The sequence below is a fragment of the Moschus berezovskii genome, chromosome X (genome assembly GCF_049115385.1).
Source record: "Moschus berezovskii isolate FMDL1 chromosome X, NW_MosBer_1.0, whole genome shotgun sequence".
Lineage (NCBI taxonomy): Eukaryota > Metazoa > Chordata > Mammalia > Artiodactyla > Moschidae > Moschus > Moschus berezovskii.
The window spans coordinates 718632-744613 of NC_142488.1; the positions used below are offsets into that span (position 1 = coordinate 718632).

General features: G+C 60.4%; 1 protein-coding gene across 7 annotated transcripts in view; it reads left to right on the top strand.

The window, feature by feature from the left end:
* Positions 1 to 25982, top strand: part of CSF2RA (colony stimulating factor 2 receptor subunit alpha) — a 50052-nt gene that overhangs the window by 14757 nt on the left and 9313 nt on the right. For 6 of the 7 annotated variants that reach the window (XM_088833528.1, XM_088833525.1, XM_055438584.2 and 3 more), the window contains 5 exons: positions 916 to 1058; positions 2336 to 2459; positions 3580 to 3706; positions 3800 to 3972; positions 4358 to 4491. In XM_088833528.1, the coding sequence (XP_088689654.1) occupies positions 916 to 1058; positions 2336 to 2459; positions 3580 to 3706; positions 3800 to 3972; positions 4358 to 4491 (701 nt within the window). The remainder of the gene's footprint in view (positions 1 to 915; positions 1059 to 2335; positions 2460 to 3579; positions 3707 to 3799; positions 3973 to 4357; positions 4492 to 25982) is intronic. The other variant, XM_055438594.2, reaches the window with a different exon arrangement.

A 25982-nucleotide genomic window follows, 5' to 3' on the forward strand; every position in this document is an offset into this window, starting at 1 on the left:
CGTGCCTATCAGTTCAGTTCAGTTGCTCAGTCACGTCCGACTCAGTGCAACCCCGTGGACTGCACCACGCCAGGCCTCCCTGTCCATCACCAGCTCCTGGAGCTTGCTCAAACTCATGTCCATGGAGACGGTGATGCCATCCAGCCATCTCCTCCTCTGTCGTCCACTTCTCCTCCTGCCTTCAATCTCTCCCCGCATCAGGGTCTTTTGCAATGAGTCACTTCCTTGCATCAGGTGGCCAAAGTATTGGAGCTTCAGCTTCAGCATCAGGCCTTCCAATGAATATTCAGGACTAATTTCCTTTAGGATGGACTTGTCTGAACACCCAGGACTGATTTCCTTTAGAATGGACTGGTTGGATCTCCTTGCAGTCCAAGGGACTCTCAAGAGTCTTCTCGAACACCACAGTTCAAAAGCATCCATTCTTCAGAGCTCAGCTGTCTCTGTGGTCTAAACTCTCATATCCATACATGACTGCTGGAAAAACCATAGCTTTTAGTAGACAGAGCTTTGTTGGCGTGCCTATAGGCCTAGCCATGCCTGTGGCTGTGTCTAGGACACACGGGTTCCATCCCTGGGTCGGGAAGACCCCCCTGCAGACGGACATGGCAGCCCACTCCAGAATTCTTGCCTGGAGAGTCCCACGGACAGAGGAGCCTGGCGGGCTGCAGTCCAGGGGGTCGCAAAGAGTCAGACGTGGCTTATTGACTGTACAGCAACAACAGCAGAGACATCTCCTCTTGGAGAAAGGGGCAGGGAGCAGAGACGGGACAGACGGGAGGGAACAAAGAGGATTTGACAGAGGTGCTTGACACCAACGCCGCTGTTTGCTCGCAAGACCTGAGACGAATCGCTGAAGTGGGTGTGGAGTTGGGAAAAGGGGAGTTTCTTGATTCCTGAGGTCCCGTCTTCCAGACCTTCCAACCGTGACGCCAAACTCCAGTCTGAATGTGAAGTTTGACCCAAAGACGACGAAGCTGACCTGGGACTGCAAGGAAAACACTAGCTACGGGGAATGCGTGCTGATTCACAAGGAGAAGGGGCAGATCAAGAAAAAGGTAAGGTGCGCTGGGCATGAGTTTGAGCAAACTCCGGGAGATGGCGCAGGACAAGGGAAGCCTGGCGTGGCTGTGGTCCACGGGGTCGCAGAGGGTCGGACATGGCTGAGCGACTGACCAGCAGCAGCAAGGCAGACTGGATGGGCGCCTTTGCTATTCTTTGCAGAGCTCTCAATCAAGCGTGAGAGACCAAAACTCAAGAGCGACTTGGGGATATACATCGAGGAAGTTGTGGTTCGAGGGGCTCCAGGGACGTGACCCGCATGTCCAGGATGCATTCAGTAGGCTGACTCCCTGGGGCAGCCACGTTCTTTTGCTCGGTTGGCACACGTGCTGGACTTGATCCTGAGAAACAAATAGCGTTCGCTCCACCTGTTAGGTGGAAATAAACTAAACAGACTGACTTGGACACAGTGGAAACGTGGCGCTCGTGAGAGAATGATGACTGTGAGATAAGACAAGAAAAATCAGTCCCACGGAAGAGGGTGTGGGGACTTCCCTGCTGGTTAAGACTTTGAGCTTCCAGTGGAGGGGGTTGTGGGTTCAGTCCCTGCTCAGGGAACTGAGATTCCCACAGGCTGCATGGTACAGGGGAGTGTGAGGTTCCAAAAAATTTGAAGCAATGAGGGCGCAAAGAACAGTCCAACCTGCATCCCTTGCGAGTTTGTGAGAACTGGAGGCTCCCAGACCTCAACCAGGAATTGTGTAACCAGACGGTACGTTTTCACAAGATCCCTGGTGAGCTCTAGGTGCGTTCAGAGGGAAGGGACATAGGTATACTTCTAGCTGATTCACTTCATTGCAGCAGAAACTAACAGAACCCTGTAAAGCAATTATGTGCATGTCCCTTCAGTCGTGTCTGACTCTTTGCAATCCCATGGACTGTAGCCCCGCCAGGCTCCTCTGTCCATGGGATTCTCCAGGCAAGAATACTGAAGTGGGTTGCCATGCCCTCCTCCGGAGGATCTTTCCGACCCAGGGATGGAACCCATGTCTCTTGCGCCACCTGCATGGCAGGTAAAATTCTTTTCCCACTGAGAAGCCCAAAGCAATTATAGTCCAATTAAAAATAATTTTTTTTTTTCCTTAAAAAGGTGAGCTCTCAACACTGACTTTCTGCACCTTGCTTAGTGGGCCTCTTCTCAAAGGAGGTACCTGGGCGAGATTTCACGCAGGGAGGTGAATTTCATAACCGGACTCAGTGTAGGAGCAAACGGCGTGAGGACGATAGGAAAGTTGACAGGTTCTTAACCCACTGGCTGGTTGCATCTCTTCAGGTCAAAAAGAATGACTGTCAGTGCTCATTTTCGGACTATTCTCTCCACGGGGGAGTCACGCTCACCGTTGAAGTAAATATCAACCACAGACGGCTTTCAGAAATGCTGGTCTACACTAACCCAGGTAGGGAAAACACGGCGGTGACCCTTCTGCTCCCCACGAGCATTCAGAGTCCATTGCACATTTTCCAGCTTTACGGAGATATATTTGACACACAGCAGTTGTACACCTTGGAGGATCTTTTTGGCTTTGTCATTTCGGTGTTCTTGGATTGGGCCGTTCCTTTGCGGCTTGTGGAATCTGACTTCCCTGACCAGGGACTGAACGCAGGCCCACAGCGGTGAGAGTGTGGAGCCCTAACCACCGGACCGCCAGGGAGTTCCCACAGTTGCTGTTCCAACGTGTGCGTGCTTTCCGAAATGATGACCACGGTCGGGCTGTGCACACATGCGTTCCGTTGCGTGTGCTTTTGTTGGTTGGTTGGTTTTTTCGTGCTGAGAACCCTTCAGGGATCTTCTGCGTTCATTCAGTTCAGTCACTCAGCCGTGTCTGACTCTTTGCGACCCCCGTGAACTGCAGCACGCCAGGCTTCCACGTCCATCACCCACTCCCGGAGCTTGCTCAAACTCAGGTCCATTGAGTGGGTGACACCATCCAACCATCTCATCCTCTGTCGTCCCCTTCTCCTGCTGCCCTCAACCTTTCCCAGCATCAGGGTCTTTTCCAATGAGTCGGCTGTTCACGTCAGGTGGCCAAAGTACTGGAGTTTCAGCTTCAACATCAGTGCTTCCAATGAACACCCAGGACTGATCTCCTTTAGGATGGACTGCTTGGATCTCCTTGCGGTCCACGGGACTCTCAAGAGTCTTCTGCAGCACCACAGTTCAAAAGCATCCATTCTTCAGCACTCAGCTTTCTTTATAGTCCAGCTCTCACACGCATACGTGACCACTGGAAAAACCATAGCTTTGACTACACGGACCTCTGTCGCCAAAGTAACGTCTCTGCTTTTTAATATGCTGTCTAGGTTGGTGGTAGCTTTCCTTCCAAGGAGAAAGCATCCTTTAATTTCATTTCTTTTCTCCTAGGGACTTTCAAGTGGACAATACAGTTTTGTCAACTGTTTTCTCTTCTGTTTTTTGGGAAGAGTCTGAGAAGGACTGGTATTGATTCTTCTTTGAACCTTGAAGCCATCAGGTCCATTCCCGTTTAAACTTTATTTTTTGTTTCTGTCCCTTCCCAGGTAGGGAGGGCACAGCTGCCCGAAACTTCTCCTGTGTTATCTACAACGCGAATTTCATGAACTGCAGCTGGGCCAAGGGCCGGGCAGCTCCCGACGACGTCCAGTATTTTCTGTACATCCGATCAAAGTAAGTGTCGACCTCACGTAGGCAACCCCGAGACATGCTGTGCAGGAGTGAAAGCTGCCCTGACGGTTCTCTGCACGTTTGGGGATCTCCCAGGAAAAGAATCGAGAGGGAATGTCCTCGTTACCTGAAGGACTCGGGGACGCACGTGGGATGTCACCTCCGAGACCTCTCGGGATTAACGTCGTACAGTTACTTCCTGGTTAACGGCACCAGCCAAGAAATAGCGATCCAGTTCTTCGACTCGGTTTTGCTGTTAAAGGAAATAGGTGAGAACACTCACCCAGAATTTAAAACCACTGCTTAGTCAGACGCGACAAAATTTGTGTAGGCATCTGCATTGCGATGCCCAGAGATGCTCTAACAAATGACCACAGACTGGCTTAAAAGAACGGAAGTGTATTGGCCCAGGGTTCTGGAGGCCAGAAATCTTGGTCCCTTTCGGAGCGTCTGAAAGAACACCCGCTGCCACGTCTGTCTGCTGGCTCCTGGTGACAGCCGGCAGCCCGTGGCTTTTAGATGAATCATTCCAGTCTCTGAGCCTGCTCCCTCCTCCTGGTGAAGGCGGCAGTGTCGGGATGGCAGGAGCGGGTCTCCCGGCCGTGTTTAGGGGAGGCGTCCGCATCATAGCTGTCTCCGGGGCTCTCGTTACAGAGCGGTACAACCCTCCCGACAACATCACCGTCCACTGCAACGAGACCCACTGCCTCATCCGCTGGGAAAAGCCCAGGACACGACACACACGGTCCAACAGGGAGTTCCAGTACGAGCTGGACATCCAGAGACGGGTGAGTGCACTCTCCAGCAGGGCACTGAGGCTCAGGGAGCCCGGCAGGCAGCCCCCAGACCCCACGGGAAGACCTGGGGGGCGCGGAATGGGTGGGCGTCGCGGGAAATCCAGATGGGCGCCGAGGCCACCTGGACCCGGTGGAGACACAGGGGAGCCGCCGAGCCCTGTCTGCCTGGACGCAGTGTAGACAAAGCTCCTCGGCTCCAACCGGACAGGGGGCCCGGGGGCACAGCCAAGACCCCTATATTCCAAGTCCAGCTGGACGCAGTGTAGAGGAAAAGGATGCTCTGCTCCAACCCCACAGGGGCCCCAGTGTAGACACAGGTGAGCGGTCCGAATCCTGTCTGCCTAGACCCAGTGTACAGAATTCTTCTCGGCTCCAAACCAAAGGAGGTCCGTGGGGACAAGCAAGACTCCACGACTACACGTCCACAGGGAACCACTTTAGACGAAAGCACACACTTCCAAGTCCACCTGGACCCAGTATACACAGGCCTGCCCGGCTCCAAACCCACAGGATGATGCATTTTACATGAGAGCTCTCTCCTCCAAGTCCAGCTAGACCCAGTGTAGACACACCCTCTCCTCACGGCCCTGCACCCAGTGTAGACACACCCTCTCCTGACGGCCCTGCTCCCAGTGTAGACACACCCTCTCACCACAGCCCTGCTCCCAGTATAGACACACACTATCCCCATGGCCCTGCTCCCAGTGTAGACACACCCTCTCCTCACGGCCCTGAACCCAGTATAGACACACACTATCCCCATGGCCCTGCACCCGGTGTAGACACACCCTCTCCTCACGGCCCTGAACCCAGTGTAGACACACCCTCTCCACACGGCCCTGCACCCAGTGTAGACACACCCTCTCCTCACGGCCCTGCTCCCAGTGTAGACACACCCTCTCCCCACGGCCCTGCTCCCAGTGTAGACACACCCTCTCCTCACGGCCCTGCTCCCAGTATAGACACACACTATCCCCATGGCCCTGCACCCGGTGTAGACACACCCTCTCCTCACGGCCCTGAACCCAGTGTAGACACACCCTCTCCACACGGCCCTGCACCCAGTGTAGACACACCCTCTCCCCACGGCCCTGCTCCCAGTGTAGACACACCCTCTCCTCACGGCCCTGCTCCCAGTGTAGACACACCCTCTCCTCACGGCCCTGCTCCCAGTATAGACACACACTATCCCCATGGCCCTGCACCCGGTGTAGACACACCCTCTCCTCACGGCCCTGAACCCAGTGTAGACACACCCTCTCCACACGGCCCTGCACCCAGTGTAGACACACCCTCTCCCCACGGCCCTGCTCCCAGTATAGACACACACTATCCCCATGGCCCTGCACCCAGTGTAGACACACCCTCTCCTCACGGCCCTGCTCCCAGTGTAGACACACCCTCTCCCCACGGCCCTGCTCCCAGTATAGACACACACTATCCCCATGGCCCTGCACCCAGTGTAGACACACCCTCTCCACACGGCCCTGCACCAAGTGTAGACACACCCTCTCCCCATGGCCCTGCTCCCAGTGTAGACACACCCTCTCCTCACGGCCCTGCACCAAGTGTAGACACACCCACTCCTCACGGCCCTGCACCAAGTGTAGACACACCCTCTCCCCAAGGCCCTACTCCCAGTATAGACACACACTATCCCCATGGCCCTGCACCCAGTGTAGACACACCCTCTCCTCACGGCCCTGCACCCAGTGTAGACACACCCTCTCCACACGGCCCTGCACCAAGTGTAGACACACCCTCTCACCACAGCCCTGCACCCAGTATAGACACACACTATCCCCATGGCCCTGCACCCAGGGTAGACACACCCTCTCCACACGGCCCTGCACCAAGTGTAGACACACCCTCTCCCCATGGCCCTGCTCCCAGTGTAGACACACCCTCTCCTCACGGCCCTGCACCAAGTGTAGACACACCCACTCCTCACGGCCCTGCACCAAGTGTAGACACACCCTCTCCCCAAGGCCCTACTCCCAGTGTAGACACACACTATCCCCATGGCCCTGCACCCAGTGTAGACACACCCTCTCCTCACGGCCCTGCACCCAGTGTAGACACACCCTCTCCACACGGCCCTGCACCAAGTGTAGACACACCCTCTCACCACAGCCCTGCACCCAGTGTAGACACACCCTCTGCTCACGGCCCTGCTCTCAGTGTAGACACAGCCTCTCCTCACGGCCCTGCTCCCAGTGTAGACACACCCTCTCACCACAGCCCTGCACCCAGTGTAGACACAGCATCTCCTCACGGGCCTGCTCCCAGTGTAGACACACCCTCTCCTCACGGCCCTGCTCCCAGTATAGACACACCCTCTCCCCACGGCCCTGCACCCAGTGTAGACACACCCTGTCCTCACGGCCCTGCTCCCAGTGTAGACACACCCTCTCCTCACGGCCTGCACCCAGTGTAGACACACCCTCTCCACACGGACCTGCACCCAGTGTAGACACACCCTCTCCCCACGGCCCTGCACCCAGTGTAGACACACCCTGTCCTCACGGCCCTGAACCCAGTGTAGACACAGCCTCTCCTCACGGCCCTGCTCCCAGTGTAGACACACCCTCTCCTCACGGCCCTGATCCCAGTGTAGACACACCCTCTAACCACGGCCATGCACCCAGTGTAGACACACCCTCTAACCACGGCCCTGAACCAGTGTAGACACCCCCTCTCCCCACGACCCTGCAGCCAGTGTAGACAGACACTCTCCTCACGGCCCTGCACCCAATGTAGACACACCCTCTCACCACGGCCCTGCACCGAGAGTAGACACACCTTCTCCTCACGGCCCTGCTCCCAGTGTAGACACACCCTCTCCCCACGGCCCTGCTCCCAGTATAGACACACACTATCCCCATGGCCCTGCACCCAGTGTAGACACACCCTCTCCACACGGCCCTGCACCAAGTGTAGACACACCCTCTCCACACGGCCCTGCACCAAGTGTAGACACACCCTCTCCCCACAGCCCTGAACCCAGTGAAGACAGACCCTCTCCTACGGCCCTGCACCCAGTGTAGACACACCATCTCCTCACGGCCCAGAACCTAGTGTAGACACACCCTCTCCTCACGGCCCTGCTCCCAGTGTAGACACACCCTCTCCTCACGGCCCTGCACCCAGTGTAGACACACCCTCTCCTGATGGCCCTGCTCCCAGTGTAGACACACCCTCTCACCACGGCCCTGCTCCCAGTATAGACACACACTATCCCCATGGCCCTGCACCCAGTGTAGACACACGCTCTCCTCACGGCCCTGCTCCCAGTGTAGACACACCCTCTCCCCACGGCCCTGCTCCCAGTATAGACACACACTATCCCCATGGCCCTGCACCCAGTGTAGACACACGCTCTCCTCACGGCCCTGAACCCAGTGTAGACACACCCTCTCCACACGGCCCTGCACCAAGTGTAGACACACCTTCTCCTAAAGGCCCTGCAACCAGTGTAGACACACCATCTCCCCACGGCCCTGCTCCCAGTGTAGACACACCCTCTCCTCACGGCCCTGCACCAAGTGTAGACACACCCACTCCTCACGGCCCTGCACCAAGTGTAGACACACCCTCTCCCCACGGCCCTGCTCCCAGTGTAGACACACCCTCTCCTCACGGCCCGGCACCCAGTGTAGACACACCCTCTCCCAACGGCCCTGCACCCAGTGTAGACACACACCCTCTCCTCACGGCCCTGCACCCAGTGTAGACACACCCTCTCCCCACAGCCCTGCACCCAGTGTAGACAGACCCTCTCCTCACGGCCCTGCTCCCAGTTTAGACACACCCTCTCCTCACGGCCCTGCTCCCAGTGTAGACACACCCTCTCCCAACGGCCCTGCACCCAGTGTAGACACACCCTCTCCTCACGGCCCTGCACCCAGTGTAGACACACCCTCTCCTCACGGCCCTGCACCCAGTGTAGACACACCCTCTCCTCACGGCCCTGCACCCAGTGTAGACACACCCTCTCCTCACGGCCCTGCACCCAGTGTAGACACACCCTCTCCTCACGGCCCTGCACCCAGTGTAGACACACCCTCTCCTCACGGCCCTGCTCCCAGTGTAGACACACCCTCTCCCCACGGCCCTGCTCCCAGTATAGACACACACTATCCCCATGGCCCTGCACCCAGTGTAGACACACCCTCTCCACACGGCCCTGCACCAAGTGTAGACACACCCTCTCCCCATGGCCCTGCTCCCAGTGTAGACACACCCTCTCCTCACGGCCCTGCACCAAGTGTAGACACACCCACTCCTCACGGCCCTGCACCAAGTGTAGACACACCCTCTCCCCAAGGTCCTACTCCCAGTATAGACACACACTATCCCCATGGCCCTGCACCCAGTGTAGACACACCCTCTCCTCACGGCCCTGCACCCAGTGTAGACACACCCTCTCCACACGGCCCTGCACCAAGTGTAGACACACCCTCTCACCACAGCCCTGCACCCAGTGTAGACACACCCTCTGCTCACGGCCCTGCTCTCAGTGTAGACACAGCCTCTCCTCACGGCCCTGCTCCCAGTGTAGACACACCCTCTCACCACAGCCCTGCACCCAGTGTAGACACAGCATCTCCTCACGGCCCTGCTCCCAGTGTAGACACACCCTCTCCTCACGGCCCTGCTCCCAGTATAGACACACCCTCTCCCCACGGCCCTGCACCCAGTGTAGACACACCCTGTCCTCACGGCCCTGCTCCCAGTGTAGACACACCCTCTCCTCACGGCCTGCACCCAGTGTAGACACACCCTCTCCACACGGACCTGCACCCAGTGTAGACACACCCTCTCCCCACGGCCCTGCACCCAGTGTAGACACACCCTGTCCTCACGGCCCTGAACCCAGTGTAGACACAGCCTCTCCTCACGGCCCTGCTCCCAGTGTAGACACACCCTCTCCTCACGGCCCTGATCCCAGTGTAGACACACCCTCTAACCACGGCCATGCACCCAGTGTAGACACACCCTCTAACCACGGCCCTGAACCAGTGTAGACACCCCCTCTCCCCACGACCCTGCAGCCAGTGTAGACAGACACTCTCCTCACGGCCCTGCACCCAATGTAGACACACCCTCTCACCACGGCCCTGCACCGAGAGTAGACACACCTTCTCCTCACGGCCCTGCTCCCAGTGTAGACACACCCTCTCCCCACGGCCCTGCTCCCAGTATAGACACACACTATCCCCATGGCCCTGCACCCAGTGTAGACACACCCTCTCCACACGGCCCTGCACCAAGTGTAGACACACCCTCTCCACACGGCCCTGCACCAAGTGTAGACACACCCTCTCCACACGGCCCTGCACCAAGTGTAGACACACCCTCTCCCCACAGCCCTGAACCCAGTGAAGACAGACCCTCTCCTCACGGCCCTGCACCCAGTGTAGACACACCATCTCCTCACGGCCCAGAACCCAGTGTAGACACACCCTCTCCTCACGGCCCTTCACCCAGTGTAGACACACCCTCTCCTCACGGCCTTGCTCCCAGTGTAGACACACCCTCTCCTCACTGCCCTGCTCCCAGTGTAGACACACCCTCTCCTCACGGCCCTGCACCCAGTGTAGACACACCCTCTCCCCACGGCCCTACTCCCAGTATAGACACACACTATCCCCATGGCCCTGCACCCAGTGTAGACAAACCCTCTCCTCACGGCCCTGCACCCAGTGTAGACACACCCTCTCCACACGGCCCTGCACCAAGTGTAGACACACCCTCTCCCCACAGTCCTGTACCCAGTGTAGACACACCCACTCCGCACGGCCCTGCACCCAGTGTAGACACACCCTCTCACCACGGCTATACACCCAGTATAGACACACCCTGTCCCGGTGAACCCTGCACCCAGTGTAGACACACCCTCTCCCCACGGCCCTGCACCCTGTGTAGACACACCCTCTCCCCACGGCCCTGCACCCTGTGTAGACACACCCTCGCCCCACGGCCCTGCACCCTGTGTAGACACACCCTCTCCCCACAGCCCTGCACCCTGTGTAGACACACCCTCTCCCCACGGCACTGCACAAAGTGTAGACACACCCTGCCCTCTCGGCCCTGCGCCCAGTTTAGACACACCCTCTCCTCACGGCCCTGCTCACAGTGTAGACACACCCTCTCCTCACGGCCCTGCACCCAGTGTAGACACACCCTCTCCCCACGGCCCTGCTCCCAGTGTAGACACACCCTCTCCTCACTGCCCTGGTCCCAGTGAAGACACACCCTCTCATCATGGCCCTGCTCCCAGTGTAGACACATCCTCTCCCCACGGCCCTGCACCCAGTGTAGACACACCCTCTCCTCACGGCCCTGCACCCAGTGTAGACCCACCCTCTCAGAACAGCCCTGCACCCAGTGTAGACACACCCTCTCCTCACGGCCCAGAACCCAGTGTAGACACATCCTCTCCTCACGTCCCTGCACCCAGTGTAGACAGACCCTCTCCTCATGGCCTTGCTCCCAGTGTAGACACACCCTCTCCTCACTGCCCTGCTCCCAGTGTAGACACACCCTCTCCCCACGGCCCTGCACCCAGTGTAGACACACCCTCTCCTCACGGCCCTTCACCCAGTGTAGACACACCCTCTCTCGACACACCCTCTCCTCACTGCCCTGCTCCCAGTATAGACACACCCTCTCCCCACGGCCCAGATCCCAGTGTAGACACACCCTCTCCCCACGGCCCTGCACCCAGTGTAGACACACCCTCTCCTCACGGCCCTTCACCTAGTGTAGACACACCCTCTCTCGACACACCCTCTCCTCACTGCCCTGCTCCCAGTATAGACACACCCTCTCCCCACGGCCCTGATCCCAGTGTAGACACACCCTCTCCCCACGGCCCTGCACCCAGTGTAGACACACCCTCTCCTCACGGCCCTTCACCCAGTGTAGACACACCCTCTCTCGACACACCCTCTCCTCACTGCCCTGCTCCCATGTAGACACACCCTCTCCTCACGGCCCTGATCCCAGTGTAGACACACCCTCTAACCACGGCCATGCACCCAGTGTAGACACACCCTCTAACCACGGACCTGAACCAGTGTAGACACCCCCTCTCCCCACGCCTCTGCAGCCAGTGTAGACAGACACTCTCCTCACGGCCCTGCACCCAGTGTAGACACACCCTCTCACCACGGCCCTGCACCGAGAGTAGACACACCTTCTCCTCACGGCCCTGCTCCCAGTGTAGACACACCCTCTCCCCACGGCCCTACTCCCAGTATAGACACACACTATCCCCATGGCCCTGCACCCAGTGTAGACACACCCTCTCCACACGGCCCTGCACCAAGTGTAGACACACCCTCTCCACACGGCCCTGCACCAAGTGTAGACACACCCTCTCCACACGGCCCTGCACCAAGTGTAGACACACCCTCTCCCCACAGCCCTGAACCCAGTGAAGACAGACCCTCTCCTCACGGCCCTGCACCCAGTGTAGACACACCCTCTCCTCACGGCCCTGCACCCAGTGTAGACACACCGTCTCAGCACAGCCCTGCACCCAGTGTAGACACACCATCTCCTCACGGCCCAGAACCCAGTGTAGACACACCCTCTCCTCACGTCCCTGCACCCAGTGTAGACAGACCCTCTCCTCACGTCCCAGCACCCAGTGTAGACACACACTCTCCTCACTGCCCTGCTCCCAGTGTAGACACACCCTCTCCTCACGGCCCTGCACCCAGTGTAGACACATCCTCTCCTGACGGCCCTGCTCCCAGTGTAGACACACCCTCTCACCACGGCCCTGCTCCCAGTGTAGACACACCCTCTCCCCACGACCCTGCTCCCAGTGTAGACACACCCTCTCCCCACGGCCCTGCACCCAGTGTAGACACACGCTGTCCTCACGGCCCTGAACCCAGTGTAGACACAGCCTCTCCTCACGGCCCTGCTCCCAGTGTAGACACACCCTCTCCCCACGGCCCTGCTCCCAGTGTAGACACACCCTCTCCTCACTGCCCTGGTCCCAGTGTAGACACACCCTCTCCTCACGGCCCTGCTCCCAGTGTAGACACACCCACACCTCACGGCCATGCACCCAGTGTAGACACACCCTATCCTCAAGGCCCTGCACCCAGTGTAGACACACCCTCTCCCACAGTCCTTCACCCAGTGTAGACACACCCACTCCGCACGGCCCTGCACCCAGTGTAGACACACCCTCTCACCACGGCTATACACCCAGTATAGACACACCCTGTCCCGGTGAACCCTGCACCCAGTGTAGACACACCATCTCCCCACGGCCCTGCACCCTGTGTAGACACACCCTCTCCCCACGGCCCTGCACCCTGTGTAGACACACCCTCGCCCCACGGCCCTGCACCCTGTGTAGACACACCCTCTCCCCACAGCCCTGCACCCTGTGTAGACACACCCTCTCCCCACGGCCCTGCACAAAGTGTAGACACACCCTGCCCTCTCGGCCCTGCTCCCAGTTTAGACACATCCTCTCCTCACGGCCCTGGTCACAGTGTAGACACACCCTCTCCTCACGGCCCTGCACCCAGTGTAGACACACCCTCTCCCCACGGCCCTGCTCCCACTGTAGACACACCCTCTCCCCACGGCCCTGCTCCCAGTGTAGACACACCCTCTCCTCACGGCCCTGCTCCCAGTGTAGACACACCCTCTCCTCACTGCCCTGGTCCCAGTGAAGACACACCCTCTCATCATGGCCCTGCTCCCAGTGTAGACACATCCTCTCCCCACGGCCCTGCACCCAGTGTGGACACACCCTCTCTTCACGGCCCTGCACCCAGTGTAGACCCACCCTCTCAGAACAGCCCTGCACCCAGTGTAGACACAACCTCTCCTCACGGCCCAGAACCCAGTGTAGACACATCCTCTCCTCACGTCCCTGCACCCAGTGTAGACAGACCCTCTCCTCATGGCCTTGCTCCCAGTGTAGACACACCCTCTCCTCACTGCCCTGCTCCCAGTGTAGACACACCCTCTCCCCACGGCCCTGCACCCAGTGTAGACACACCCTCTCCTCACGCCCTTCACCCAGTGTAGACACACCCTCTCTCGACACACCCTCTCCTCACTGCCCTGCTCCCATGTAGACACACCCTCTCCTCACGGCCCTGATCCCAGTGTAGACACACCCTCTAACCACGGCCATGCACCCAGTGTAGACACACCCTCTCACCACGGCCCTGCACTGAGAGTACACACACCTTCTCCTCACGGCCCTGCTCCCAGTGTAGACACACCCTCTCCCCACGGCCCTGCTCCCAGTATAGACACACACTATCCCCATGGCCCTGCACCCAGTGTAGACACACCCTCTCCTCACGGCCCTGCACCCAGTGTAGACACACCCTCTCCTCACGGCCCTGCACCCAGTGTAGACACACCCTCTCAGCACAGCCCTGCACCCAGTGTAGACACACCATCTCCTCACGGCCCAGAACCCAGTGTAGACACACCCTCTCCTCACGTCCCTGCACCCAGTGTAGACAGACCCTCTCCTCACGGCCTTGCTCCCAGTGTAGACACACACTCTCCTCACTGCCCTGCTCCCAGTGTAGACACACCCTCTCCTCACGACACTGCTCCCAGTGTAGACACACCCTCTCCCCACGGCCCAGATCCAAGTGTAGACACACCCTCTCCCCACGGCCCTGTTCCCAGTGTAGACACACCCTCTCCCCACGGCCCTGCTCCCAGTGTAGACACACCTCTCCTCACGGCCCTGCTCCCAGTGTAGACACACCCTCTCCTCACGGCGCTGCTCCCAGTGTAGACACACCCTCTCCTCACGGCCCAGCACCCAGTGTAGACACACCCTCTCCCCACGGCCCTGCTCCCAGTGTAGACACAAACTCTCCTCACGGCCCTGCACCCAGTGTAGACAGACCCTCTCCTCACGGCCCTGCTCCCAGTGTAGACACACCCTCTCCTCACGGCCCTGCTCCCAGTGTAGACACACCCTCTCCCCACGTCCCTGCACACAGTGTAGACACACCCTCTACTCACGGACATGCTCCCAGTGTAGACACACCCACTCCTCACGGGCCTGCACCCAGTGTCGACCCACCCTCTCCTCACGGCCCTGCACCAAGTGTAGACACAACCTCTCCCCACAGTCCTGCACCCAGTGTAGACACACCCTCTCCGCACGGCCCTGCACCCAGTGTAGAAACACCCTCTCCTCACGGCCCTTCACCCAGTGTAGACACACCCTCTCCTCGACACAACCTCTCCTCACTGCCCTTCTCCCAGTATAGACACACCCTCTCCCCACGGCCCTGCAGCCACTGTAGACACACCCTCTCACCACGGCCCTGCTCCCAGTGTAGACACACCCTCTCCTCACGGCCCTGCTCCAAGTGTAGACACACCCTCTCCTCACTGCCCTGCTCCCCGTATAGACACACCCTCTCCCCACGGCCCTGCAGCCAGTGTAGACACACCCTCTCACCACGGCCCTGCTCCCAGTGTAGACAAACTCTCTCCTCACGGCCCTGCACCCAGTGTAGACACACCCTCTCCTCACGGCCCTGCACCCAGTGTAGACACACCCTCTCCTGACGGCCCTGCTCCCAGTGTAGACACACCCTCTCACCACAGCCCTGCTCCCAGTATAGACACACACTATCCCCATGGCCCTGCTCCCAGTGTAGACACACCCTCTCCTCACGGCCCTGAACCCAGTGTAGACACACCCTCTCCACACGGCCCTGCTCCCAGTGTAGAAACACCCTCTCCTCACGGCCCTGCACCCAGTGTAGACACACCCTCTCCTCACGGCCCTGCACCCAGTGTAGACACACCCTCTCCTCACGGCCCTGCTCCCAGTGTAGACACACCCTCTCCCCACGGCCCTGCTCCCAGTATAGACACACACTATCCCCATGGCCCTGCACCCGGTGTAGACACACCCTCTCCTCACGGCCCTGAACCCAGTGTAGACACACCCTCTCCACACGGCCCTGCACCCAGTGTAGACACACCCTCTCCTCACGGCCCTGCTCCCAGTGTAGACACACCCTCTCCCCACGGCCCTGCTCCCAGTATAGACACACACTATCCCCATGGCCCTGCACCCAGTGTAGACACACCCTCTCCACACGGCCCTGCACCAAGTGTAGACACACCCTCTCCCCATGGCCCTGCTCCCAGTGTAGACACACCCTCTCCTCACGGCCCTGCACCCAGTGTAGACACACCCTCTCCTCACGGCCCTGCACCAAGTGTAGACACACCCTCTCCCCATGGCCCTGCTCCCAGTGTAGACACACCCTCTCCCCATGGCCCTGCACCCAGTGTAGACACACCCTCTCCTCACGGCCCTGCACCCAGTGTAGACACACCCTCTCCTCACGGCCCTGCACCCAGTGTAGACACACCCTCTCCCCACTGCCCTGTTCCCAGTGTAGACACACCCTCTCCCCACGGCCCTGCTCCCAGTGTAGACACACCTCTCCTCACGGCCCTGCTCCCAGTGTAGACACACCCTCTCCTCACGACACTGCTCCCAGTGTAGACACACCCTCTCCCCACGGCCCAGATCCAAGTGTAGACACACCCTCTCCCCACGGCCCTGTTCCCAGTGTAGACACACCCTCTCCCCACGGCCCTGCTCCCAGTGTAGACACACCTCTCCTCACGGCCCTGCTCCCAGTGTAGACACACCCTCTCCTCACGGCGCTGCTCCCAGTGTAGACACACCCTCTCCTCACGGCCCAGCACCCAGTGTAGACACACCCTCTCCCCACGGCCCTGCTCCCAGTGTAGACACAAACTCTCCTCACGGCCCTGCACCCAGTGTAGACAGACCCTCTCCTCACGGCCCTGCTCCCAGTGTAGACACACCCTCTCCTCACGGCCCTGCTCCCAGTGTAGACACACCCTCTCCCCACGTCCCTGCACACAGTGTAGACACACCCTCTACTCACGGACATGCTCCCAGTGTAGACACACCCACTCCTCACGGGCCTGCACCCAGTGTCGACCCACCCTCTCCTCACGGCCCTGCACCAAGTGTAGACACAACCTCTCCCCACAGTCCTGCACCCAGTGTAGACACACCCTCTCCGCACGGCCCTGCACCCAGTGTAGAAACACCCTCTCCTCACGGCCCTTCACCCAGTGTAGACACACCCTCTCCTCGACACAACCTCTCCTCACTGCCCTTCTCCCAGTATAGACACACCCTCTCCCCACGGCCCTGCAGCCACTGTAGACACACCCTCTCACCACGGCCCTGCTCCCAGTGTAGACACACCCTCTCCTCACGGCCCTGCTCCAAGTGTAGACACACCCTCTCCTCACTGCCCTGCTCCCCGTATAGACACACCCTCTCCCCACGGCCCTGCAGCCAGTGTAGACACACCCTCTCACCACGGCCCTGCTCCCAGTGTAGACAAACTCTCTCCTCACGGCCCTGCACCCAGTGTAGACACACCCTCTCCTCACGGCCCTGCACCCAGTGTAGACACACCCTCTCCTGACGGCCCTGCTCCCAGTGTAGACACACCCTCTCACCACAGCCCTGCTCCCAGTATAGACACACACTATCCCCATGGCCCTGCTCCCAGTGTAGACACACCCTCTCCTCACGGCCCTGAACCCAGTGTAGACACACCCTCTCCACACGGCCCTGCTCCCAGTGTAGACACACCCTCTCCTCACGGCCCTGCACCCTGTGTAGACACACCCTCTCCACACGGCCCTGCACCCAGTGTAGACACACCCTCTCCTCACGGCCCTGCACCCAGTGTAGACACACCCTCTCCTCACGGCCCTGCTCCCAGTGTAGACACACCCTCTCCCCACGGCCCTGCTCCCAGTATAGACACACACTATCCCCATGGCCCTGCACCCGGTGTAGACACACCCTCTCCTCACGGCCCTGAACCCAGTGTAGACACACCCTCTCCACACGGCCCTGCACCCAGTGTAGACACACCCTCTCCTCACGGCCCTGCTCCCAGTGTAGACACACCCTCTCCCCACGGCCCTGCTCCCAGTATAGACACACACTATCCCCATGGCCCTGCACCCAGTGTAGACACACCCTCTCCACACGGCCCTGCACCAAGTGTAGACACACCCTCTCCCCATGGCCCTGCTCCCAGTGTAGACACACCCTCTCCTCACGGCCCTGCACCCAGTGTAGACACACCCTCTCCTCACGGCCCTGCACCCAGTGTAGACACACCCTCTCCTCACGGCCCTGCACCAAGTGTAGACACACCCTCTCCCCATGGCCCTGCTCCCAGTGTAGACACACCCTCTCCCCATGGCCCTGCACCCAGTGTAGACACACCCTCTCCTCACGGCCCTGCACCCAGTGTAGACACACCCTCTCCTCACGGCCCTGCACCCAGTGTAGACACACCCTCTCCCCACTGCCCTGTTCCCAGTGTAGACACACCCTCTCCCCACGGCCCTGCTCCCAGTGTAGACACACCTCTCCTCACGGCCCTGCTCCCAGTGTAGACACACCCTCTCCTCACGGCGCTGCTCCCAGTGTAGACACACCCTCTCCTCACGGCCCAGCACCCAGTGTAGACACACCCTCTCCCCACGGCCCTGCTCCCAGTGTAGACACAAACTCTCCTCACGGCCCTGCACCCAGTGTAGACAGACCCTCTCCTCACGGCCCTGCTCCCAGTGTAGACACACCCTCTCCTCACGGCCCTGCTCCCAGTGTAGACACACCCTCTCCCCACGTCCCTGCACACAGTGTAGACACACCCTCTACTCACGGACATGCTCCCAGTGTAGACACACCCACTCCTCACGGGCCTGCACCCAGTGTCGACCCACCCTCTCCTCACGGCCCTGCACCAAGTGTAGACACAACCTCTCCCCACAGTCCTGCACCCAGTGTAGACACACCCTCTCCGCACGGCCCTGCACCCAGTGTAGAAACACCCTCTCCTCACGGCCCTTCACCCAGTGTAGACACACCCTCTCCTCGACACAACCTCTCCTCACTGCCCTTCTCCCAGTATAGACACACCCTCTCCCCACGGCCCTGCAGCCACTGTAGACACACCCTCTCACCACGGCCCTGCTCCCAGTGTAGACACACCCTCTCCTCACGGCCCTGCTCCAAGTGTAGACACACCCTCTCCTCACTGCCCTGCTCCCCGTATAGACACACCCTCTCCCCACGGCCCTGCAGCCAGTGTAGACACACCCTCTCACCACGGCCCTGCTCCCAGTGTAGACAAACTCTCTCCTCACGGCCCTGCACCCAGTGTAGACACACCCTCTCCTCACGGCCCTGCACCCAGTGTAGACACACCCTCTCCTGACGGCCCTGCTCCCAGTGTAGACACACCCTCTCACCACAGCCCTGCTCCCAGTATAGACACACACTATCCCCATGGCCCTGCTCCCAGTGTAGACACACCCTCTCCTCACGGCCCTGAACCCAGTGTAGACACACCCTCTCCACACGGCCCTGCTCCCAGTGTAGAAACACCCTCTCCTCACGGCCCTGCACCCAGTGTAGACACACCCTCTCCTCACGGCCCTGCACCCAGTGTAGACACACCCTCTCCTCACGGCCCTGCTCCCAGTGTAGACACACCCTCTCCCCACGGCCCTGCTCCCAGTATAGACACACACTATCCCCATGGCCCTGCACCCGGTGTAGACACACCCTCTCCTCACGGCCCTGAACCCAGTGTACACACACCCTCTCCACACGGCCCTGCACCCAGTGTAGACACACCCTCTCCTCACGGCCCTGCTCCCAGTGTAGACACACCCTCTCCCCACGGCCCTGCTCCCAGTATAGACACACACTATCCCCATGGCCCTGCACCCAGTGTAGACACACCCTCTCCCCACGGCCCTGCTCCCAGTGTAGACACACCCTCTCCCCACGGCCCTTCACCCAGTGTAGACACATCCTCTCCTAACGGCCCTCCTCCCAGTGTAGACACACCATCTCCTCACGGCCCTGCACCCAGTGTAGACAACCCTCTCCTCATGGACCAGCACCCATTGTAGACACACCCTCTCCCCACGGCCCTGCTCCCAATGTAGACACACCCTCTCCTCACGTCCCTGCACCCAGTGTAGACAGACCCTCTCCTCACGGCCCTGCACCCAGTGTAGACAACCCTCTACTCACGGACCAGCACTCATTGTAGACACACCCTCTCCCCACGGCCCTGCTCCCAATGTAGACACACCCTCTCCTCACGTCCCTGCACCCAGTGTAGACAGACCCTCTCCTCACGGCCCTGCACCCAGTGTAGACACACCCTCTCCTCACTGCCCTGCACCCAGTGTAGACACACCCTCTCCTCACTGCCCTGAACCCAGTGTAGACACACCCTCTCCGTACGGCCCTGCACCCAGTGTAGACACACCCTCTCCTCACGGACATGCACCCAGTGTAGACACACCCTCTCCTCATGGACATGCACCCAGTGTAGACACACCCTCTCCTCACGGCCAGGCACCCAGTGTAGACACACCCTCTCCTCACGGCCAGGCACCCAGTGTAGACACACCCTCTCCTCACGGCCCTGCACCCAGTGTAGACACACCCTCTCCTCACTGCCCTGCACCCAGTGTAGACACACCCTCTCCTCACTGCCCTGAACCCAGTGTAGACACACCCTCTCCTCACTGCCCTGAACCCAGTGTAGACACACCCTCTCCGCACGGCCCTGCACCCAGTGTAGACACACCCTCTCCTCACGGACATGCACCCAGTGTAGACACACCCTCTCCTCACGGCCAGGCACCCAGTGTAGACACACCCTCTCCTCACGGCCCTGCACCCAGTGTAGACACACCCTCTCCTCACTGCCCTGCACCCAGTGTAGACACACCCTCTCCTCACTGCCCTGAACCCAGTGTAGACACACCCTCTCCTCACTGCCCTGAACCCAGTGTAGACACACCCTCTCCGCACGGCCCTGCACCCAGTGTAGACACACCCTCTCCTCACGGCCAGGCACCCAGTGTAGACACACCCTCTCCTCACGGCCCTGCACCCAGTGTAGACACACCCTCTCCTCACGGCCAGGCACCCAGTGTAGACACACCCTCTCCTCACTGCCCTGCATCCAGTGTAGACACACCCTCTCCTCTCGGCCAGGCACCCAGTGTAGACACACCCTCTCCTCACAGCCAGGCACCCAGTGTAGACACACTCTCTCCTCACTGCCCTGCACCCAGTGTAGACACACCCTCTCCACATGGCCCTGCACCCAGTGTAGACACACCCTCTCCTCACGGCCCTGCTCCCAGTGTAGACACACACTCTCCCGGACATGCACCCAGTGTAGACACACCCTCTTCTCAAGGCCCTGCACCCAGTGTAGACAGACCCTCTCCTCGCGGCCCTGCACCCAGTGTAGACACACCCTCTCCTCGTGGCCCTGCACCCAGTGTAGACACACCCTCTCCTCACGGCCCTGCTCCCAGTGTAGACACAGCCGTTCCTCATGGCCCTGCTCCCAGTGTAGACACACCCTCTCCTCACGGCCCTGCTCCCAGTGTAGACACACCCTCTCCTCACGGCCCGGCACCCAGTGTAGACACACCCTCTCCCAACGGCCCTGCACCCAGTGTAGACACACCCTCTCCTCACGGCCCTGCACCAAGTGTAGACACACCCTCTCCACACGGCCCTGCACCCAGTATAGACACACACTATCCCCATGGCCCTGCACCCAGTGTAGACACACCCTCTCACCACGGCCCTGCACCCAGTGTAGACACACCCTCTCCTCGACACAACCTCTCCTCACTGCCCTGCTCCCAGTATAGACACATCCTCTCCCCACGGCCCTGCACCCAGTGTAGACACACCCTCTCCTCGACACAACCTCTCATCATGGCCCTGCTCCCAGTGTAGACACACCCTCTCCCCACGGCCCTGCACCCAGTGTAGACACACCCTCTCCTCATGGCCCTGCATCCAGTGTAGATACACCCTCTCCCCACGGCACTGCTCCCACTGCAGACACACCCTCTCACCATGTCCCTGCACCCTGTGTAGACACACCTACTCCCCACGGCCCTGCACCCAGTGTAGACACACCCTCTCCTCACGGCCCTGCTCCCAGTTTAGACACACCCTCTCCTCACGGCCCTGCTCACAGTGTAGACACACCCTCTCCTCACGGCCCTGCACCCAGTGTAGACACACCCTCTCCTCACGGCCCTGCTCCCAGTGTAGACACACCCTCTCCTCACGGCCCTGCTCCCAGTGTAGACACACCCTCTCCCCACGGCCCTGCTCCCAGTGTAGACACACCCTCTCCCCACGGCCCTGCTCCCAGTGTAGACACACCCTCTCCCCACGGCCATGCTCCCAGTGTAGACACACCCTCTCCTCACGGCCCTGCTCCCAGTGTAGACACACCCTCTCCCCACGGCCATGCTCCCAGTGTAGACACACCCTCTCCTCACGGCCCTGCTCCCAGTGTAGACACACCCTCTCCTCACGGCCCTGCTCCCAGTGTAGACACACCCTCTCCTCACGGCCCTGCTCCCAGTGTAGACACACCCTCTCCTCATGGCCCTGCACCCAGTGTAGACAGACCCTCTCCTCACAGCCCTGCTCCCATTGTAGACACACCCTCTCCTCACGGCCCTGCTCCCAGTGTAGACACACCCTCTCCCCACAGCCCTGCACCCAGTGTAGACAGACCCTCGGCTCACGGCCCTGCACCCAGTGTAGACACACCCTCTCCTCACGGCCCTGCACCCAGTGTAGACACACCCTCTCCCCACAGCCCTGCACCCAGTTCAGACACACCCTCTCCTCACTGCCCTGGCCCCAGTGTAGACACAGCCTCTCCTCACGGACATGCACCCAGTGTAGACACACCCTCTCCTCACGGCCAGGCACCCAGTGTAGACACACCCTCTCCTCACGGCCCTGCACCCAATGTAGACACAACCTCTCCCCACGGCCCTTCACCCAGTGTAGACACACCCTCTCCTCACGGTCCTGCACCCAGTGTAGACGCACCCTCTCCTCACGGCCCTGCTCCCAGTGTAGACACACCCTCTCCCCACAGCCCTGCTCCCAGTGTAGACACACCCTCTCACCACAGCCATGCTCCCAGTGTAGACACACCCTCTCACCACGGCCCTGCTCCCAGTGTAGACACACCCTCTCTTCACGGCTATACACCCAGCGTAGACACACCCTCTCCCGGTGAACCCTGCACCCAGTGTAGACACACCCTATCCCCACGGCCCTGCACCCAGTGTAGACACACCCTCTCCTCACGGCCCTGCTCCCAGTGTAGACACACCCTCTCCTCACGGCCCTGCTCCCAGTGTAGACACACCCTCTCCTCACGGCCCTGCTCCCAGTGAAGACACACCCACTCACCACAGCTATACACCCAGTATAGACACACCCTGTCCCGGTGAACCCTGCACCCAGTGTAGACACATCTCTCCCCACGGCCCTGCACCCAGTGTAGACACACCCTCTCCCCACAGTCCTGCACCCAGTGTAGACACACCCTCTCCGCACGGCCCTGCACCCAGTGTAGACACACCCTCTCCTCGACACACCCTCTCCTCACTGCCCTGCTCCCAGTATAGACACACCCTCTCCCCACGGCCCTGCAGCCAGTGTAGACACACCCTCTCACCACGGCCCTGCTCCCAGTGTAGACACACCCTCTCCTCACAGCCCTGCTCCCAGTGTAGACACACCCTCTCCTCACTGCCCTGCTCCCAGTATAGACACACCCTCTCCCCACGGCCCTGCAGCCAGTGTAGACACACCCTCTCACTACGGCCCTGCTCCCAGTGTAGACACACCCTCTCACCACGGCCCTGCTCCCAGTGTAGACACACTCTCTCCTCACGGCCCTGCTCCCAGTGTAGACACACCCTGTCCTCACGGCCCTGCACCCAATGTAGACACACCCTCTCCCCACGGCCCTTCACCCAGTGTAGACACACCCTCTCCTCACGGTCCTGCACCCAGTGTAGACGCACCCTTTCCTCACGGCCCTACTCCCAGTGTAGACACACCCTCTTCTCACGGCCCTGCTCCCAGTGTAGACACACCCTCTTCTCACAGCCCTGTCCCATTGTAGACACACCCTCTCCCCACAGCCCTGCTCCCAGTGTAGACACACCCTCTCACCACAGCCATGCTCCCAGTGTAGACACACCCTCTCACCACGGCCCTGCTCCCAGTGTAGACAAACCCTCTCCTCACGCCTATACACCCAGTGTAGACACACCCTCTCCCGGTGAACCCTGCTCCCAGTGTAGACACACCCTCTCCCCACGACACTGCTCCCAGTGTAGACACACCCTCTCACCACGGCCCTGCACCCTGTGTAGACACACCCTCTCCCCACGGCCCTGCACCCTGTGTAGACACACCCTCTCCCCACGGCCCTGCACCCAGTGTAGACACACCCTGTCCTCACGGCCCTGCTCCCAGTTTAGACACACCATCTCCTCCCGGCCCTGCTCCCAGTGTAGACACACCCTCTGCTCACGGCCCTGCACCCAGTGTAGACACACCCTCTCCCCACGGCCCTGCTCCCAATGTAGACACACCCTCTCCCCACGGCCCTGCTCCCAGTGTAGACACACCCTCTCTCCACGGCCCTGCTCCCAGTGTAGACACACCCTCTCTCCACGGCCCTGCTCCCAGTGTAGACACACCCTCTCCTCATGGCCCTGCTCCCAGTGTAGACACACCCTCTCCTCACTGCCCTGGTCCCAGTGTAGACACACCCTCTCCTCATGGCCCTGCTCCCAGTGTAGACACATCCTCCCTCCACGGCCCTGCACCCAGTGTAGACACACCCTCTCCTCATGGCCTTGCATCCAGTGTAGACACACCCTCTCCCCACGGCACTGCTCCCAGTGTAGACACACCCTCTCACCACGGCCCTGCACCCTGTGTAGACACACCCTCTCCCCACGGCCCTGCTCCCAGTGTAGACACACCCTCTCCACCCGGCCCTGTTCCCAGTGTAGACACACCCTCTCCTCACGGCCCTGCTCCCAGTGTAGACACAGCCGTTCCTCATGGCCCTGCTCCCAGTGTAGACACTCCCTCTCCTCACGGCCCTGCTCCCAGTGTAGACACACCCTCTCCCCACAGCACTGCTCCCAGTGTAGACACACACTCTCCTCACGGCCCTACACCCAGTGTAGACACACCCTCTCCTCATGTCCCTGCTCCCAGTGTAGACACACCCTCTCACCACGGCCATGCTCCCAGTGTAGACACACCCTCTCCTCACGGCTATACACCCAGTGTATACACACCCTCTCCACACCGGCCCTGCTCCCAGTGTAGACACACCCTCTCCTCCCGGGCCTGCTCCCAGTGTAGACACACCCTCTCCCCACGGCCCTGCAACCAGTGTAGACACACCCTCTCCCCACAGTCCTGCACCCAGTGTAGACACACCCTCTCCTCCCGGGCCTGCACCCAGTGTAGACACACCCTCTCCTCCCGGGCCTGCACCCAGTGTAGACACACCCTCTCCCCACGGCCCTGCAACCAGTGTAGACACACCCTCTCCCCACAGCCCTGCACCCAGTGTAGACACACCCTCTCCTCCCGGGCCTGCTCCCAGTGTAGACACACACTCTCCCCACGGCCCTGCTCCCAGTATAGACACACCCTCTCCTCATGTCCCTACACCCAGTGTAGACAGACACCCTCTCCTCACGGCCCTGCTCCCAGTGTAGACACACCCTCTCCTCACGGGCCTACACCCAGTGTAGACACACCCTCTCCCCACGGCCCTGCTCCCAGTGTAGACACACCCTCTCCCCTCGGCCCTGCTCCCAGTGTAGACACACCCTCTCCTCACGGCCCTGCTCCCAGTGTAGACACACCCTCTCCCCACGGCCCTGCTCCCAGTGTAGACACACCCTCTCCTCACTGCCCTGCTCCCAGTGTAGACACACCCTCTCCTCACTGCCCTGGTCCCAGTGTAGACACACCCTCTCCTCATGGCCCTGCTCCCAGTGTAGACACATCCTCCCTCCATGGCCCTGCACCCAGTGTAGACACACCCTCTCCTCATGGCCCTGCATCCAGTGTAGACACACCCTCTCCCCACGGCACTGCTCCCAGTGTAGACACACCCTCTCACCACGGCCCTGCACCCTGTGTAGACACACCCTCTCCCCACGGCCCTGCACCCAGTGTAGACACACCCTGTCCTCACGGTCCTGCTCCCAGTTTAGACACACCCTCTCCTCACGGCACTGCTCCCAGTGTAGACACACCCTCTCACCACGGCCCTGCTCCCAGTGTAGACACACCCTCTCACCACGGCCCTGCACCCAGTGTAGACACACCCTCTCCTCATCGCCCTGCTCCCAGTGTAGACACACCCTCTCCTCACGGCCCTGCTCCCAGTGTAGACACACCCTCTCCTCACGGCCCTGCACCCAGTGTAGACACACCCTCTCCCCACGGCCCTGCTCCCAGTGTA